Source organism: Xenopus laevis, chromosome 2S, assembly GCF_017654675.1.
Source record: "Xenopus laevis strain J_2021 chromosome 2S, Xenopus_laevis_v10.1, whole genome shotgun sequence".
Lineage (NCBI taxonomy): Eukaryota > Metazoa > Chordata > Amphibia > Anura > Pipidae > Xenopus > Xenopus laevis.
Window position 1 is genome coordinate 56,622,392 of NC_054374.1, and position 21,020 is coordinate 56,643,411.

At 40.0% G+C, this 21,020-nt stretch overlaps 1 protein-coding gene across 1 annotated transcript in view; it reads left to right on the forward strand.

Annotated features, from left to right (window-relative positions):
- LOC108708909 (phosphatidylinositol 4-phosphate 3-kinase C2 domain-containing subunit beta) overlaps nt 1-21,020 on the forward strand; it is a 212,392-nt gene that overhangs the window by 19,780 nt on the left and 171,592 nt on the right. The window contains exon 4 of the mRNA XM_041584723.1: nt 14,861-14,997. Coding sequence (XP_041440657.1) covers nt 14,861-14,997 — 137 coding nt within the window. The remainder of the gene's footprint in view (nt 1-14,860; nt 14,998-21,020) is intronic.

Genomic DNA, 21,020 nt, shown 5'->3' on the forward strand with positions numbered 1-21,020 from the left:
TGGGAGGGTGACCAAGAAGTTTCTTTGAAAGGAGTGGAATAGCCAGGAAATATGTAATTGTTATCTATGGCCAGCTTTAGTTAAAGAGTGGATGTTTAGATGGGCACAAGAAAGGTAGGAAGAAGAAAGAGTTAGAATCTTGATAAGTGTAAGAAATACTTACCGAGCGGATCCCTCGATGCGCCTCCGTCCAGCGTTCCTGACGTCACGGGCGTCGGGTCACGTGTGCGCGCAGAAGCGGGCACGTCAGCGCGCATCCAGGCGCAGGCTCGTTGCGGCGCAGAGCGTGTTCACGCTGGCTCCTCGTCGCAGGCGTTTTGACGCTGCAGAATTGGCGCCAAGTTTAAAGGTATTTAAACTGACTTTTGTATTTAAACTGTGCCTGGTTATCGTGGTTTGTCCTGAGACCTAGCTTACAGATTTAAACTACTTCTGATTGACTCCTGTGTATGACCTTGATGTATTTTTGACTTCTGAGACTTCGCTGCCTGCCCAGACTTCTGCTTATCTTTCGTTCCTGCTGAATTGCTGCCTGCCATTTGACTTCGGATCCGGTTTGACTATTCTGAAATCCCTGGTACCTCGCTTCGGCCTAGCCTCACTGGCTTCTCTCCACTCACGGCTTCCTCCTGTCTCATCCCCGGGTGGGTTCTGTGTTGTGTGAGCCACTTGTGGGTCCTTATCATCTAGAAGAGGTCCATCCCTTCATAAACTATCGGTAAGCCAGACAGATAAGGTTAAAGACTTAAGAGGAATGAAAGGCTTTGAGTAAAGGGAAAGGAAAATTGGAATAAAAGTTTGTATGGAGCAGGATGAAGGGTTTGGAAAGACATTTCCAGCAGTTAGTAAAATAAGAAAAAATAGGAATAGAATTTGATGTGGCTGTTCATCCATGTATGAGCAGTAACTGGAGGGCATATGTTTTACAAATGGTTGTAAAATGTATAAGTGTTAGAGTTGGTAGATGGGAATAACAAAATGTATATTGTGCATACATATTATATGGCGTTTATTTCTGCTACTAAAAAAATATACTGTCTGATTTATGTGTGGTAAAAATGCCAAATAAGTAAGTCAACTTCAGAAAACCTCATAGTTTTAGAAAGTATACATTCTATTGAATCCACAATGGGTAAATACATTTTTCTCATGCAAACTACCAAACTGCAAAGTAATGCTAAACGTTGTAATTTTTAGGACATCTCTGAAAATAATCTCAAAGCTTTTGCATTATACCCCATTATATGCCTCACATTTTGTAATGACCAGCTTAAAACATATTTAATATGAATGCTAGGGCTCTACGGAATAGATTGATGCCCAATATGTTTAGTTTTATCAAATTATGTGGGTTGGAGAGGCACCCAAATGAAAATATGCATATGAATTTACATGGCTACTACAAAATAGCACCTGGTGTGTGTATTATGTGCCATAAGACAATATAGATACCTAGAAAACCATATCTTTTTTTTTTAAAAAATGCACATTCAAAAAGGGTGAATGCATCTTTCTACTGAAAACTGCCAAACTGCAAAGCTATGTTAAACCTAGTTGTTTTGATTGCATTTGAAAAATTGTCTCAAAGCTTGCATTTTACCATTTTAAAGTTAACTAAACATTTTAAATATGAATGTCAGTGGTCTACTTATGGTTGTCACCTGTCCAGTTTTTACATGGACAGCCCTGTTTTTGGAAGGACTGTCCGGGTCAAAACTATTTGCCTGGTTTTCCAAATTTGGAAAACTGGGCAGGATTCCCTGAGATTGACATGACTTTTGGGCAATCACCAATCACAGTGTCATAACACTCATTCAGGACCCCTCCAGTGACCAGATTGTCCCTCATGCTCCAGGAATGGTAAGTGGCCTTTATTTACACACATTTTTCTGTAGTTTTTGTAGTTTCCAAAAATATATAGTTTTCAAGGGTCACCATAATTTATAATACATAATAATTCATATTTAGGGTGTTTTATCTTGGTGCCTAATAGTATGTGGGACATAAGATGCTGCCAGGTAGAAGTTGTGAGGTGATTTTTGAAGATGTCAAAAAATTGCCAAATTTAGGAAAGGTTTGCAGCTTGGTGCTTTGGAGTAGGAAGACATGCATACCCAATTTGTATTCAGGAAATATATGGTTTTCTGGGATGAACATACTTTTTTTCTATCTTTGCCCCTGAAAAATTTTTGTAAATGTGTTGATTTTTCAGTACCTGAAATGACAGACCATGTGGTGGTGTCTTCATTTTGGGGCCCCTATATGTGCTTAGGTAAACCTATACATATTGGACATAAAACTGTTCAGGCAGTCATATTTGGGGTGTTTTATCTTTGTAGTATGTGAGAGATAAGATGCTGGAAGTTGGAAGCTTTGAGTCGATTTTCGGAAATGTCACCAAAATCGCAAAATTTAGGAAAGGTTTGTGGCTTGGTCCTTTGGAGTAGAAATACATGCATACCCAATCTGAATTCGGGGGAATTTGTTCTTTCATGTAATTTGTAATTACATGAACTGATAGCTCAAATGGGGTTGTCTAAATTTTGGGGCCCCAATATGCCACATACTGTATGTAGGCAAACTAACACACATTAAACTTTAGTTTAGTTCACTTCTGACATTCATATTTAGGGTGTTTCAGCTTGGTAGCTAATGATATGTGGAAGATATGATGCTGTAGACTGAAAGCTTTAAGGTAATTTTTCAAAAAAAATCACACATTTTTATAAAAAATGATAACTTTAGGAAAGAATTGCAACTTTGTAGCTTGGCATACATAGATATATTTACCCATTTTGGATTCGCCAGAATCGGTTCTTTCTAATAATGCCTCGTTTTCTAGGGAATACCTACTGTTAGTGGAGTGTTTGGCCTTGAAATCAGAAATATGGTGCTTTGGAAATTTGATCTACTGCTTGCGGTTTTTGATATACAGTATACAAGCAATCTCCAGAAAACTACATTATTTATATTTGGTATTGGTGAGTTCAGGAGACATATAACTTTCCAAATCTGCTGTGTTCTCACACATTAAATACATTTTGTTTCTGATATATATGTTTGTATTATGGGAAACATGATTTGTTTTTCATGTTTAAGACCAGGAGTGTCCATACTTTTCTAATACGAGGTCTACTTTTTAGTAATGTTGTTCCATGAGGATCTACATCCATAAAAGTATTGTTAGGATTCTGTTCCATGGAAAATATTACTTAAATACTGATTTATGACAACATTTATATTGTTATATTTAACAAACAACTATTCCTTATGTAACCTTAACATAATAAATATTTGAATGGAAAGCATGAAACGTGAGAGTGATTTAGACAAGTTGTTTGCTGACAGTGTCTTTAGATCTACTGATCACCAGCTAAAGATCTACTGGTAGATCCCGATCTACCTTTTGGGCACCCCTGTTTTAGACACTTAGAAGCCAATATTTTTTACAGAAGTGGAATAATTATAAATTCTAGCATATTTTGAATGCTGAGTTTGTACTGAGAAAAAAAAACAGTACATTGTTTTCCTGGGTAAACTAAAAGACCCTCCCAGCAAAGGCCCCTAAAGAAAGAGCGCAACATGTTCAAAAATGGTCTGGTAATAAAAGTACCAAATCGCTGGCAGTGAAAGGGCTAATGTGTAGTTTTTTTTTTTACGTTTATCAACACTATATTTGGTTTATTTTACAATAATTGCATAAAATAAAAAAGAATAAGATGAAAAAAAAGAAAAGCAACTTCACAACTGTAAAAACGAAACAAAAGCATGAAATACAAAAAAAAGGAACAAAAAAGAAATGGAACAAAAACAAAAATGCCAGGAAACTTTGTCTAACTTTCTGGTGTATTGTTCTGTTCAAATATTCAAATATTTTAAGGCTTGCACACTATTTCTCACTGCCCAACCTAGGTCTATTCTAGATTCTCGTCTGTTTCACTGGTTCTGGACCCTCGCCTGTCCTTGACCATTCGTGTTTTCTACCTGTACTGGCCTTTGCCTGATTACGGACTACCCTTGATTCTGATTCTGTTCAGCTCTGACTGTTACATGACTATGCTTACTCTTTCCCCGTTCCTACAGTCACACATTCCAGTTCCCTTGCCTGCCCAGGACCCTCACCTTGGTTCTCTCACTTTAAGACCTGGCAGCATCCGAGTAGCAAAGGGCTCCTCTCGATGTGAAAGGCAGCTGTTATAGTCAGAAGCGTGAGCCATGATCAGAAACTTGGTGTTTGTTCTGGGTTTTGGGATACCAAATGTGACATTACATCCAATGTTTCTGCAAGTTGGACATTATTCAGCAACAACTTGTTGCTTACAAACCTGTCCCAGGAAGCTACCAATAACCTCAATGGATGTCCAACCTCTTAGCCATTCTTTCCTCAACATAGTAGACCTACTGTGCTAGGGGAAAGAATGGCTAAGAGGTTGGAGGAGAGTGTTTAAACTAGGCAAGGGGGGGGTGAGCTAAAGAATTATGGGGAAGCTAGAGTAGACTGGGCAGTGGAATTAGTAGGGGGTCGTGGGGGAGGAGTGAGGGACAAGCAGTTTACCAGCTAATGAGATCCCTCTGTTACAAGGAAAACACTAATTTAAGATATAATTCTCTATTAAAGGGAACCCTTCACCCAAAACAATTATTCAGATTCCTATTTTATCACATTAGTCAAGCAAAATTAACTTTAATTACACAATATAAATTATATGAATCTTGTTTCCTTCAGTCTGGGAATTCATAATTATAGCAAGCAGGCAGGAGCCATTTTGTGGACACTGGTATTAAGACAAGCCTTGTATCATCCCAGAATCTTGTTTGTGCACCAGAATGGGGGACCTGATGTCCATCCTCATGCACTGGCTACACAATTAAACAGTGAAGAGAACGGGGGAATGTGTGGAGAGCAGTGACATCTAGGAAGTGCTGAATGGAAAGTAAAAGTCATTACTGCCTAAGGCATAAAGGAGGGGCAGACAATATTTGATTGACAGCTGAGAGATTTTGAATGAGCTTACAACAGCTATGAATGCTTTAATAAAAAATAGGAATTGGAGTTCATGTTTAATTTGAAAAGGACTATTATTATACAGCTTTTTTGTCTGGGTGACAGGTCCACTTTAAGTAATATACATTGCAAAGCAAAAAGTATTAACCTCTGCTGTATGCTGGCAAATGCATGGATTTTGTCAGGTGAAAAGGGAGAGCTAGAGTTAAGTGCACGCACTAAAAATTATTATATACAGTCATATGAAAAAGTTTGGGAACCCCTCTTTCTTTGGAATTTTGTTTATCATTGGCTGAGCTTTCAAAGTAGCAACTTCCTTTCAATATATACCATACCTTATGGAAACAGTAGTATTTCAGCAGTGACATAAAGTTTATTGGATTAACAGAAAATATGCAATATGTATCATAACAAAATTAGACAGGTGCATAAATGTTGGCACCCCAACAGAGATATTACAGCAATACTTAGTTGAGCCTCCTTTTGCAAATATAACAGCCTCTAAACGCCTTCTATATCCTTTTGATGAGTGTCTGGATTCTGGATGGCGGTATTTTTGAACATTTTTCCATACAAAATCTCTCCAGTTCAGTTAAATTTGCTGAGCATGGACAGCCTGCTTCAAATTATCCCATAGATTTTCAAAGATATTCAAGTCAGGGAACTGTGACAGGCATTCCAGAATATTGTACTTCTCTTCTCTGCATAAATGCCTTTGTAGATTTCGAACTGTTTTTAGGGTCATTGTCTTGTTGGAATATCCAACCCCTGCGCAGCTTCAACTTTGTGACTGATGTTTGAACATTATCCTGAAGAATTTGTTGATATTGGGTTTAATTCATTTGACCCTCGACTTTTACAAGGGCCTCAGTCCCTGAACTAGCCAGACAGCCCCACAGCATGATGTAACCAAATTTGACAGTAGGTAGCAGGTGTTTTTATTGAAATGTGGTGTTCTTATTCTGCCATGCAAAACGCTTTTGTTCTGACCAAATAACTTCATTTTTGTCTCATCAGTCCAAAGCACTTTGTTCCACAATGACTGTGGCTTGTCTAAATGAGCTTTTGCATACAACAAGCGACTCTGTTTGTGGCGTGAGTGCAGAAAGGGCTTCTTTTTCATCATCCTGCCATACAGATGTTCTTTGCACAAATTGTGCTGAATTGTAGAACGATGTATAGTTACACTATCTGCTCTACACAATGTTCTAGCAAGTCTTTGGAGGTGATCTTTGGGTTGTCTGTAACCATTCTCGCAATAAATGTATGTATTTTTCTTGGCTTGACCTGGGTTTTACAGCAACTGTACCTGTGGCCTTCAATTTCCTGATTACATTCCTTACAGTTGAAACTGACAGTTTAAACCTCTGAGATAGCTTTTTGTAGCCTTCCCCTAAACCATAATACTGAACAATCTTTGTTTTCAGATCTTTTGAGAGTTGCTTTGAGGATCCCATGCTGTCACTCTTCAGAGGAGAGTCAAAGAGAAGCACAACTTGCAATTGGTCACCTTAAATACTGCACTGTACCTTTTCTCATGATTGGACACACCTGCCTATGGAGTTCAAGGCGTAATGAGCTAATCCAACCAATTTTGTGTTGGCATCAGTATTGAGCAGTTACATGCATTCAAATTAGCAAAATTACAAGGGTACCCAAATTTTTGCACAGCCGGTTTTTCACATTTTATTTAATTTTATACAACTGAATACTGCTTCACTGAAAATCTTTGTTCAGAAAACATCCCAATACTTAGATGTTCCCAGGAAAGTAAAGACATACCACTGTTATCTTTTTTGTTGAAAGTGGAGTAAATTATTATGCAGGCTGAGAGAGGTTGCCAAACTTTTTCATATGACTGACCTGGTGGGATGAAACACGTGACTGGAATGTGAATTTAAATTGTTACACCCTTTTTAGAAGGGACAGATTGATTGAAAAGGGTGGAGGAGTGTGTTTGTATGTAATGCCTGAATTAAAACCATGCTCCAAAGAAATAACCATGGATGGCATTGGGGATGGTATGGAATGCCTCTGGGTAGTGATTTCAACTGCAATAAAGTTTACAAAGTAAATTTTCATTGGTGTATGCTACAAACTTCCTCGTATAAGTGACGAGAATGAACCCAGCTACTCTTACAAATAGAAGCGGCTTCATAACTAGGTTAAGTTATTATTATGGGTGATGTCATTGATGACATTGACTAGGGTAATGGGGTGGCCAAATCAGAAAAGACTAGCAGGTTTGTAAATATGTTGAATTATAACTTTTTATTTCAGCTCTTTCAAGAACCTACTAGGAATGACTCTCTATTAGACCTTGTAAATAACTAATAATACCAAACTCATCTCTAGCATTTGCATGGTTGAGCATTTAGGCAATAGTTATCAAAACATGGTTTCCTTTGAGATTATTTTACAGAGGCAACTCTATAAGGGATTAACTAAAACACTAAATTCTAGATCTGCAAACGTTGCTAGTATAAGGGCATCTCTGCAACATATTACCTGGGAAAGGCTTTTCATGGGCTTAAACATAGAAGAAAAATAGGAAATCTTTAAAATGCTGCTTAATAAATATACAAAACCTTTGTGGTTTGATGGAAGTGTTGGTGTTGCGGTGGGTAAGAAAAGATGTTCTTCTAAGGCATTCAAATTTGCTGGGACAACCAAAACATTTGTCATGTACAAGGAAGCCAATAAATCATGCAAAAATCTATCAGATAAGATAAAATTGAGATGGGAAAGGGTATTGCAGCAAGGGGTAAAAAAAATTACAATATTATTTTGAAATATGTAAATAGTAAAATTAAACAGGAAGCAGTAGGCGGAACACCAGTTGGTCTGTATGCTTACTATTTGAATTCTATGTTAAATAAAAGCTAACTTTTTAACTTAATTACAGAGTTTTTGGGATATGTTTTTGTGTTTGATATATGTGCCCTGTGAACAGCTATATCCCAGCAACCATGGCCCTTTAGACAGGCCTTCTAGACTGCAGCAGATAAGCTTTATTTAATTTTGGAGGAAGCAGTAGGGCGCTTAATATCAGTGGGGGATCAGTTGGTTGATAAAAACAGAGAAAAACCAGAGATTTCGAACTGTTGTTTTTCGTCTGTCTACACAACTGAGGAGCCAGCTAATGAAGGTTTCCTTCTTAATAAAACCAATTCTAGTAATACAACTAATGATGCATGGTTCATGCATGAAGAAATTCAAAAGAGACTAGAACATATAAAGATAAACAAAGGTCTGGGACTGTCAAGACTGACCACAGGTGAGTGGCTGGAAAGTAATAGCTGTGGTGCTGTATAACACAGGTACAGCGGGTATTTGAGGTTTTGATAGGCCGGAAACATGTTATGCAGTGGAATATTTTAATAATGAAAATTATGGCAATATAACAGATGAACAAAAGATAAAAAATATATATAAGTTCTTACACCAGGCCAGTGGTCAAGGGCAGGCAACAATAAAGGCAAGTCCAAGTAACAGGCCGAGGTCAGAGGCAGGCTGAAGACAATAACTAGTCCATTTGGCAGGCCGAGGTCGGAGGCAGACTGATGGCAGACGGTAGTCCAGTAAACAAGCCGAGGTCAATTACCAGGAGATCCAACAGAGAGCAGGCAATGGGAACTGGAGCAGAGAATACAGGCACTGAGAAGGAACAGGGAACCAGATGGGGACTCAGGAACAAAGGCAGGAAAAATGGAACCTGGCAAGGTAATCTCAGGTCTGTAGAAACAGGAGCTAGAGCTGATGGTGATGCTTAATGATCAAGCACTTGGGCATGGTTTGCAACAGGCTTATAAAGCCCCTTAATTGGCAAACTTCACACACTTGCAATTGATGAAGGAGCAGGAGGTGAGCAAACACATAAGGAAACCAGAGTGTCTATAATCATTTGCGTAGAGTTAAATCCCAAAGGTCTCCAGTGGCTCAGTGAGGTAATGCAGGAACTTGTAACTATATAGTTCCTGACAGGGACCAGATGGTATTTTCCCCAAGGTACTAAAAGAGCTTAGATCTGTGATCGCCAAACCTATGCTTAATCTTTCTGAGGTACATTATGGCATGGTGCTAAGAGACTGATAAATTGCTAATGTGGTGCCGCTATTCAAAAAGGGATCCCATTTTCAGCCTCAACTCTATAGCCCGGTTGGTCTGACATCAGTGGTAGGAAAGCTTTTTGAGGGGTATTAAGTGATAACATACTAATTGCAAATAATACTATGGGTTTGTTCCAACATAGTTTTATGTGTAATAGATCTTGCCAGACTAATTTCTTTTTATGAGAAGGTGAGCAGGGATTTTGACTCTGGATGGCAGGGTATGACATCTACTTAGACTTTGCTAAAGCATTTGGTACAGTGTCAGAGTACACAGAAGGTTACTGGTTAAATGAAAGGGGTGGTTCACCATAAAGTTAACTTTTAGCATGTTACAGAATGATCAATTCTAAGCAGCTTTTCAATTGGTCTTCATTATTTATTTTTTTATAGTTTTTTATTTATTTGCCTTTTTCTTCTGACCCCATCTAAAAACAAATGTTCTGTAAAGCTACATATTTATTGTTACTGCTACTCTTTATTACTCATCTTTGTATTTAGGCCTATCCTATTCATATTCCAGTCCCTTATTTAAATCAATGCATGGTTGCTGGGGTAATTCGGGCCCTAGCAACTTGAGAGCCTGATTCTTATGGTCAATAAAAATGGTGATGGCATATGATGTGCCTTCTAGAAGAGGTTGCTACTCTGCTAGAGCTTGACAGCAAGTAACTCTCAGTTTCCAATATCTTAGTTCTGCTCTGGAGTAAAACTTTGCTTAAAAAAGTAAGTATGTGGATGTAACTTTCCTTCAAATGCTTGCTTTTGAGACAATGCTGCAATGTTAAAAGCATCAACTTCAATAAAACCGGACTGAAGAGTATCTAGATGTCTGAGGATTGGAGCAGAAGCATGGGTTTCTTTCAAAGATTTAAAAGGATCCAAGACTTGTGGGGGGCTAACTGTTAAGTGTCCTGCCTTTTCAGATCAGAGCCAGCACAGGTGCTATGTGAGAGGAGAATCCCCTAATGAATTGTCTATAGTAGTAGTGCTGGTGCTGCAGCATGAGACGCACTTGCTTCTGCCTCACTGTCCGTCCCCACACTACTGGACGCATAGCCGGCTGGACGTTGCGCACGTCGCAATGGGAACCTCCTCTTAAAGTGATTATTACCTCCTGACAGCCACCGATACACTCGGTTTTCTTTGTAATCTTGGAGTACTATGAGTCGCTTAGAGTTCTTGAAGGCAAGAATATCCGCCTTATACTTGCCAACCTGCTCCTGCAGCCTCCGTTCCCAATCCATTTCTCTGCTTGCCGCCAGTGATGTTCGGTATGTACTTTCAAACGCCTCAAAATCGCTCCGCACCAACTTCAACTCTCTGCCGACTTCCTCCACTACAAGGAGAACCAGATCCAGAGAACATCTATCAAGGATTTGGCACCATTTTTGGCAGAAATCGGCACATTGAACCCATTAGAGCACATCCCAGGGGTGGTGACACCGAAAAAAAGCTATTGCAGAGAGAAGCTTTTTGGATTTATGAGCTAAATTGTATGAGTCCGAATGGCCTGAATGGGCAGGTCAACTTGAGCTGTTTTCTGACATGACTATGCATAGTGGGAAAATGCAATATTTGTTTGGTTAGCCAAAAGAAAAAGAAATAGATAGTAACATTTTCTAGCAGACGGAAAGATGACTCTAAGGGGCAAATTCACTAAAGGGCGACTGGCCTAACGTTAGCGCAAATTCGCCAGCGAAGTGGACCTACTCTAGCGCTACTTCACACCTTTACACCAGGCGAAGTTGCGCTTTGGCGAAGGGTCAATGTAACTACGCTAATTCACTAACTTGGGCATTTTACTGAACGTTACCTCTTGCGCCAGACTTGCCTTCGCCACCTCAGACCAGGCGAAGTGCAATAGAGTAGATAGGGATTGCTTCAAAAATAGTTGAAATTTTTTCTAAGTCCCAAAAAACGCTGGCGTTTTTTCCTTTTTTAAAGGTGATAGGCTGAAAAAGATCGTAAAATTTTTTTTGGGGTACCCTCCTTCCACCCTACATTTCCTAACATATGGCACCTAAACTATACAGTGGGCACATGTGTAGGGCAAAATAACAACTCTATTTTATTTTATGAAGGTTTTCTAGGCTTGTGTAGTGTAATGTATTTGCTGCTACATATACGTCCATTTTATGTTTAACTTGGCGCCGTATGCAAATTAGGCATTGCTAGCGTAACTTCGCTTTGCCTGACGAATTAACTTTGCCTCCCTGAGTGCAACTTCGGATTTTAGTGAATTAGCGGCGCCCTGTCAAAAATTCGCCTGGCGAAGTGCGACGAAGGCGTCGCTACTGCATTTTCGCTGCTTAGTGAATTTGCCCCTAAGAGTACTCATATGGTTGTTACAGTAGCAGATTGAGTCTTTTTAATTGATGCTATTTTGTTTCTTGTTTTTTGTTTCCTTTTAGGATTTGTAACAATTGGATGTTATGGACACTGTAACACAAACTTTTTAAAGCACACTGGGGACACATTGTGGATGTAATATTGTTTTATATATTTTTTTATGTGATTATTTACTTGGACACAGACACAGAGATCTTTAAAAATTATTTATTGAATATTTGTATTTTTATAACACATATTGTATTAAGATGTTGGTTACATCATTTGCACATAACTTTTTTTTAAAATGTTTTTTAGACTTGAAATGTCTAAGGATTTGGTATGGAACCAATTAACCAATTAAGGGTAGATTGAACACAAGGACACGGATTGGTTTGGTATGAAGCACATGGTTATTTAATGTTTGATTTTATCACATTTTGTATCATCCTTGAAACAGGGACCGAAACATTGGATATTGATACAACAATAAAAGATTATATGTTTTACATAAAAGGGAGTGCTGGTTTGGAAACTATTGGGGTGTATATATATATATATATATATATATATATATATATATATATATATATATATATATATATATATATTAGGCTACTTATAATAGTCCTGCGCGGGTCCATTTTTTTTCCTCCACAACCCGCATTCTTACCCGCTTGGAACCGCTACCAGATCCGACCCGCAAGTACCTTATCCGCAACCCAGACCCGCAACCTGATGACCGTCAAGAATCAGGAAGTACTGTCATTGTAAACCGGAAGTGACATCATTGGAAGTAGGTGTGATCAGAAAAAAAGGAGTAAAACAGGAAGTTCTGTGATTGTAAACCGGAAGTGACATCATTGGAAGTAGGCATTATCAGAAAAAAGGAGTTTATTTGGTGGTTGTACTGGTGACTACCTGCTGGTGGTTTGAATCAGACCGTACTAATTCTGTTACTCTGGAAGCCTCTTTGTTGTGCTCTAGGGAAACTTTGAGGTGGCTATCATATAGAGGCAGGTAGGTGCACCCAGAAATAACTACAGTAGTTCTATGGAAATTACGCTCAGGGCATGGAAGGTGGATCAGAAACTTCTTACCCTGTCTGGATTACAATACTGTTCGCCATATGCTCCTCTATGGTTTAATAGTACACTTAAGCACTTTATGAATATACCGGGCTGCCAGTCCTGGACCAAGGTGGGACTTAAGCTTGTTGGGGACTTGTATTCAGAGGGACAATTTCTGACTTTCAGCCAAATGCAACGTACATTCCAGGTGAAACATACAGCGCAATTTAGAAATCTGCAAATTTGTCATACAGCACAAGCACAGTTCCCGACTCCACATACTAGGATTGCAGCTACTATCCTGGAAACGGGTCTACAATGTCAGGTGGTCCTTAAGCCATTATCTACTATATATCAAACACTTCTGTCATCAGAGGAAAAGAAAGCTCTCATTTGTTATTCTAAATGGGCCCAGGATATTGGGGACCTAGACCAGGACAAGTGGTTTGAGATACTGAGGCATTTGTTGTTACCTTCTATTTCAGCTAGAGTGATACCAATTAAATTTATCCATCGTTCGTATATGACTCCGGAGTGTCTTCACCGGATGAACCCTGTAAAGGATTCTTGTTGCCCTCGAGGATGTGGGGCCCCAGGAGCATGGTTTCATGTAGTATGGACGTGCCCTAGGCTGGTTAATTACTGGACACAAGTTTTTGTTTTTATCTCCAGGGTAATGCTACTTACAATTCAACCGGAGTGGCACTATTAAGACTCACTAAAGGCATAGCTACTTCAGTTGAGGGGAGAACACTACTTCAACTGCTCATGTACTACGCAAAAAAGCAAATAATTCTCAGGTGGAATAGGGGTGATATACCAACGGTTGTAGATTGGAAGGCATCGGTTAATAATGCTTTGCCGTACTATAGAGCAACTTATCTTTCGAGAGGATGTGTGGATAAATTTATAAATATATGGAGGTTATAGGTTTATAATAGCGAAACCAATAGCCCTCAGGCTTTTTAAGTTTTCGGTTATTCATAGCAATTTTATATATTTTTTTTTATATATATTGTATATATACCAGAGAACACCACAGCTTCATTGCAATCAGCTTAAAAAGGAACTAAAATGTTCTGAAAGCTTGCTATGATTGTATTAGTTAGCCAATAAAGATATCACCTTTATACCACTTTTGTTATTTTTAATTCAAAAGGCTTACCCTGTAAAATTTTTACTGGCTAACACGGTACAGCAACTTAACCTGCAATTACAATGGAAGATACCAGGACATACCAGACACAAATGAAGCTCAAGACCCTTCTAAAGAAACTGGCTCAACTGGATAGTGACATCTTCTTCCTCAAAACCTGCAAAAAAAGGAAAATCTCATTCCCAAAGGGCTTGCCCTAAGGAACCCTGTTAGAAGTACTTACAACATCCACTTTGCTCAATAACTTTGCACTAGGACTTCTGAGAGACTACGTAACCACCTCATCCAAGTTTTTTACAGCAAAAAAAGAATAATACAGCAATAAAATTGCCTCCCTCAGAGATCTTTTAACAGGAACAGTATACGGAGTATATGAACTTTACCTATATTCCATTAATAACTCCACTTCTTGTTCTCAGTAATGCATCCACTCATTTATCCCTCTGCTGATTATGTACTATTCTATCCTCAGTATATTTATCCCACTTCTCTTTATTTACCCCCTACCTTTGAGTTTGTATTAACCTCGTCTCAGTGTCGGAACTACCAGGGGTGCAGGATGCCACACCCTTGCATGCGAGAATCCGCCATGAACAACACTTCTGGAGGTGATTGGGGAGCCCGGCTGCATGACCTGCACCTGGGCTCCGTGCCAGGTAGTTACATTATTGCCCAGTCTCTTCTTTTCTGTATATATTTATACATTACACCCCCTCTTCTACCCTACTGCACAGCCATGCCATTCTGAGAGCATAAATTAGTTATACAAACTGACAATAGCATCTGATGAACTGACTCACCTTGCCCAAGGCACTGATTTGCTTGAATAATGTTAAAGATTGCTACATTGGCTCAAAGTTATGAATGTGTAAATGTTATGCTAGATTGCAGACCCTTTACCCTGAATGTTCTGTTTCAGACAAAGTCTTAGGTGCTTTTTTAGTTACTGTCAGTTATTAAAAAATATGTAGTACAGTATAGAACTCAGCATAACCTTGCAAAATGCCTGTTTTAGAAATATTAATGTAGAAAAAAAGGAAGTTGTAAATTCTGTTTTACTGACACTTTCTACTTTATCATTTTCTGCATGCAGCATTTCTTAACCTCATCAGGCTAGTTAAACAAATGACCATTGATGGCCTGAAAATGCAAAACTGATTCAGTAGATAACAAGCCATTTATGTTGCAGGGATGGTAGAAATAATTCCATCTGCTGAAACTTTGAGAAAGATCCAAGTTGAACATGGAGTCACTGGTTCATTTAAGGACCATCCACTTGCTGACTGGCTACAAAAACACAATCCAACAGTGGACGAGTATGAAAAGGTAAATATGTGTGCTTTTATGAACTTTAACAGTGCTGAACTTGATAATGGCTCTATTCACCTTATAACTTATTATACAGATATGTGGTCCTTTATCTGGAAACCTGTTATCCAGAAGGCCCTGGTTATTTAAATGGACTGCATGCTATCTCTAATGAAGTCCATTTTAAGCAAATTCATTTTTTTTTTTTTAAACATATTTCCTTTTTTCTCTGTATTAATAAACCAGTACCTTATCTTTTGTCTCAAATAAGCCAAGCTAATTTAAATTAAGATGGTAGCAAAACAATTGTATTGGGTTTATTTAGTCTTTAAATATTTTTTTAGCAGGCTTAAGGTATGGTTATCCAAATCACAGAATATGTATGACTAGATTCATCTTTATTATATATCCATACATATGATCTAGGATTGCCATCTTTGTTTGGTGGAAGGTCTGGAAAGAGGTCAGAGCCGATGATGGTGGGGTGAGACGTCATTGAGTCTGATGACAACCAAGGAGTGGCACTTTAACACATCACCCCATTATTGCAGAGCAGAGTCCTTTCCAGATTTCAGACTTCATAAATCCAGTCTTTGTGAAAACAGGACTTTCTACTTTAAAACCAGACAAATGAAAACCCTAATGTGATATTTAAGTGACTGGCCAGTCTACTATTTAAAAAGCAACATAAAAAACTGGCTATGAGTTCATAATTAAATGCTCACATTTCAACTCTCACTAACTCCCTTCTCACCCCCTGCTATTCCCCAACCACGTACTACCATGACTTGCAAGCTGTAGACTTGTCACATCTCTCTTCTTCCTTTGACTCTCTTCACTCTAATATCTCAGCCATCTCTTGTCCTAATGTGGCTACCTCTGTCTACTATAGTACTGTCACCACTGCCCTTAATGAGCTTGCTCCTTTAAAAAAATAAATGTGCTAGACCCAAACCACTTCAACCTTGGCATACTGCACATACAAAAGCTATCCAAAGACATTCACGTGTACTTGAGCATCGCTGGCGCAAATCATGTTCAGAATCAGACTTTTGGAGCTACAAATCTGCCCTGCGATCCTATAATACCAGCCTCTTCCAAGCCAAACAAACATACTTTACTTCACTCATTAACTCCAGCACAACTTTTCTCCACCTTTAAAACTCTCCTTTCCCCTTCTCCACCCCCTCCATGCACATCTGTCTCTGCTCAAGATATTGCTGAGCACTTCAAAAACAAAATTGACACTATTGGAAGGGACATTACACTACTCAACCCCCCTAGACTTCCACCACCCTCCCTCCACACTTCCCAGTCTATCCTGTGCTCCTTCACCCCTGTCACTGATGAGGAAGTCTCAAAGCTTTTGGCCTCTTCTCACCTTACCACCTGCCCGCTTGATCCAATTCCTTCAAAACTTCTCAGCAAAACCAATCCTTGTCTAATAAAAGCCTTAACTCACCTATTTAATCTTTCGCTCTCAACTGGACTGTTTCCTTCTCAACTAAAACATGCTTTTGTCACCCCCATGCTGAAAAATCCCTCTCTTGATCCCTCCAATCGTGACAACCTCCGACCTATCTCTCTGCTACCTTTCATCTCTAAACTACTTGAGCGCCTAGTCTACAACCAATTAACCTCATTCCTCTCTGACAATAACCTGCTGGACCCCCTACAATCTGGTTTTAAGCCACAACACTCCATGGAAACTGCCCTGACTCAACTAACTAATGACCTTTTAACCGCTAAAGCCAACAATCATTTCTCACTACTAATACTGCTTGATCTCTCAGCCGCATTTGACACGCATTTGACACTGTAACACCCTCTCCTCCTCCAGTCCCTCCATTCGCTTGGCCTTCGTGACACAGCCCTGTCCTGGTTCTCTCACCAATCGTTCCTTCAGTGTCTCCTACAACAGAGTAGCATCTTCTCCCCTACCTCTTTCTGTTGGAGTTCCTCAAGGCTCTGTCCTGGGACCATTACTATTCTCCCTCTATACTTCCTCCCTCGGCAAATTAACCAACGTGTATGGTTTCCACTACCACCTTTATGCTGACGATACTCAGATCTATCTCTCATCTCCTGATTTCAACCCAGAACTCCTAACTCGCGTCTCCTCCTGCCTGTCCGCTATCTCTACCTGGATGTCGCAACGCTACCTTAAATTAAACCTCTCTAAAACTGAAATGGTTCTCTTTCCTCCAACTAACACCAGTAACAACCCGGAAGTATCCAGCATAGTTAACAATTCCACTATCACCCTCTCCCCAGGCCCAGTGCCTTGGGGTTATCCTAGATTCTGCCCTGTCATTCACTCCTCGTATCCAGTCACTTATTAAATCATGTCACTTCCACCTAAGGAACATATCCAAAATACGATCATTTATCACCCAAGATGCTGCCAAAATTCTTATTCACTCTCTCCAGTCCATAATGAACACTGCTGGGAGGCTCATACACCTCAGCAACCGCTCCTCCTCTGCCTCGCCATTCTGTCAATCCCTGCACTGGCTTTGTTACCTTTCAGAATCAAATTCAAACTAATGACACTGACTTTCAAAGAACTTCATAACTCTGCCCCACCCTATATCTCTGAACTCATCTCTATATACTCACCCAACCGCTTACTACGCTCCTCTACTGATCTGCTACTCAACTCTTCTCTCATTACCTCCTCACATGCTCGCATTCAAGACTTTGCAAGGGCTGCACCCCTCCTCTGGAACTCTCTCCTACGGTGTTTCCGACTTTCTCCCAACCTTTCTGCCTTCAAGAAATCTCTTAAAACGCACTTCTTTCGAGAAAGCCTACCCTCACTCTGCTTAACTACCAACACCACACACAGTACCACATCACCCACTTAATTCAATCTTGCCCACTCCCACACCTTGTGTATTACTCACTTCCCTTTAGAGTGTATGCCTATGCATAGGGCCTTCCTCACCTTTTGTAACGGTATTGATTGTGATGTATGTAACTCCATATGTTCTATGTATGTAATTCATGTGATTTAGTTGTATAATCACATTTACTTTACAGTGCTACACAATATGTTGGCGCTATATAAATACATGTTAATAATAATAATAATTACGCATGCACCAAATTCACTATTTTGGGATTTGCCCAAAACCCGAATCCTTTGTAAAAGATTCTGAACTGAATCAGAACCCTAATTTCATATGCATATTGACAGGAACAGGCTAATGATCCAGCCCCAGGGTATTGGGTATAAGTGGCCTTAAATAGTCCTTTAATGAGTATACAACTGGACAGTAGGCATGGATTAAGGAATATTGACACGGAGGAAGAGTCACAGACATTCTGTAGGTTCAGGTTGATGCCACACTGGCGCCTGTGACTCAAGCAAGAGGAGCAGTGGCCAGTATATAACACAAACCTACCATTGTTTCTGTTGTGATGTTTGCCAAATTTAAAACTTAATTGACTGCAGCTGGTCAATGTCAAGCGAGTGCTTCTTTTTACCTGAAGTGCTACATTCGGCTTGGGTTTATCAGCCGATACATGGTGTCAGGATCTACGGTAACAAAACTCTGGTCTGTGCGATAAACTGCTCCTGCATTAATCTTCTGAGCCATTTGGAACTTTTTGAGCTGGGATTCAGTATTCCTGATATGACATCTCTACTTCCTATACTCTTCTCTCCATCTACCTTGTTTACAATGTGTGCTTGTGATCAAGAAATTAGGAGCATTTATAAACTGGCTTTTTGCAACTGTCTATTGCTTGATCATAAAAAGGTCTCTGTGCCCATATCTGATTTCTGTGTCTCTGCCTGATTCCTGCATGGTTCCTTACCCACTGTCTGGTTTCTTGTTCCTACTCTCCTGTTGCCACCGGGTTTCATTTGCACAGGGTTTCATTTGAGGGCACATTTTCTGATTTCCTGCTCACATGTAAGAAATGTACCTCTATTTCTTTTGTCAAGCAAGTCCCTAATTGTATGAAGAACAGGTTCATTATACTGTTTCTTTTAAGGGCAAAGCTCAAGAGAGGGCATAAGCATGTACTGATGAAGAAGCCACATTTTTCTTTCTTTCTTTTTTAAAAGCTATGTTCACAGGAAAATTGTGGCCATTTTTCCCTCTTCTAGTTCTCCTACAGTTCAAGGTTCCCTTTTCAACTGACCCCCCAGCTCTGGGATATTCCCAACATGTGAGGCACAAAGTACCTTTCAACTTGTTGTTCCATTCTGCTTTGAGGATGATGAGCGATCCATTCCGCATCCAAGATGGTGGAGCCCAGAACCGTGCACTGGTGTCATTGTGCTGCGCCATAGGGTGCAAAAGTTCAAAATAAAAGGAACACCAAGATGCGAGTTCAATGCCCTAAAATAGGTCGCACTTCTTGGCCTTCCTGGGTGTTCTATAATTTTTAAGTTGCTGATTCCTGGACTTTTGACCTTCTGCCGCGTACCTGACCATGATGAATTGCTGCCTGCCCCTGAACCTTCAGCCTGAATATTGACCACTATCCTCGTTTAACCCCTTGACTATCCTTATTTAACATCTTGGCTACCATGTATTGGACGTTGTACCTAGTGCTTCCTCCTTGGTCCAGACTTCTCTGCTAATTGGGCCGTGAGCCCATGACATACGTCTACTGGAAGGACATTTCTGATAGGAGTGACTGTGCAGATGATATTTCTGATGAGGAGGAGTTGGAAGATATAGACTCAATTGAGGATGAAATCCCTACAGCATTTACCACAAAATTTAAGGGCTGGTACCTTTGAAAGAAAAATGAAGGATTGGTCAATCACTCAGTGCCTGTCTGTCATCCAGTCTCTACATACTCCTCTGTCTGCTCCTAAACTTGCTGTCAATCGAGTCAGCCTCTTATATCTTAGAGCCAACCTCAGTTTGTATGCCAGTGTCTGCTCCAGTGCCAACTCCCTAGCCCATGTCTGCTCCTGTGCTGGCTCCCCAGCCAGTGTCTGCTACTGTGCTGGCTCCCCAGGGACTGCCTTATTCAGGTGCTGACAGGACCTAATATGAGAGGACCAAGGAGAGAGTTCTGAGCAGTCCAAACATATGGGGAGAGGACGTGGGAGCAGTCAGCATGGTGTTAAAACAGGCAGGGTCAATACCAGAATGCGGTACAGAAGCAAGGTCGGGGTCACAAGCCAAGGTCAAAACTCAGAGTGTTAGCACAGCACCAAATCTGGATTCGAGGAATAGTCAAAACCAGTCAGTTTCAGGAAAACAAGTCAGGGACAGGCAAGGATCAATTTTTGAAATATAACTTATAGGGGCCCTGGCCACCAATTGTTTAACATAATTTGTAGGGGCCCTGGCCACCAGTTCTTTTTAAGTATAACTGATAGGGACCCTGGCCACCAATTTTTTAATATAACTTATAAGGCCCTGGCCACCATTTATTATATAACATGTAGTGGCCCTGGCCACCAAAGTTCTTTTTTAAAAACTTGTAGGGACCCTGGTCACTAAGGTTTTAGTAACTTATAGGGGGTTTGTGGCCACCAATGTTTTTTTTCTTTAACTTGTAGGGGGGCCTTTAATGTTTTAGCACTTGTGCCTGTGTGGCCTTTGTGCTGCTGTGTGGGGGAGTGGTGGCAAGACCGGCCCAGAAAATTTTATTGTGCAGTACCATGCGTTTTCTGATGGTTACCCATTTTGGATTTGTCTAATTTTGCAAAAATATATGGTTTTGGGGGTCAATGCAAAAAATGCAGTAAATGTGTTGATTATTTAGTAGCTGAAGTGACTTCCTGTCAGGGCCCGAAGGCTCAGGTTGGAGTTAATGACCAAGGAGGAAGCCGTAGATTCCAAACACAGTACACAGAATCATGGGGTTAAGAAGAAGAGTAGTCAAATCCAGGTAAAGTTCAGTTCAGGCAACAAGGTTCTTAGTCAGGATAACAGGCTGAGGTCAAGCTCAGGAATCAAAGGTCAAAAGCAGTATAACACACCCAGGAACACAATAAGTTGAAACTATAATCGGGCAATTACTGTGGGCCTCTGGCGTCCTTTTATAGGCAGTTTTTCGCACCCAAA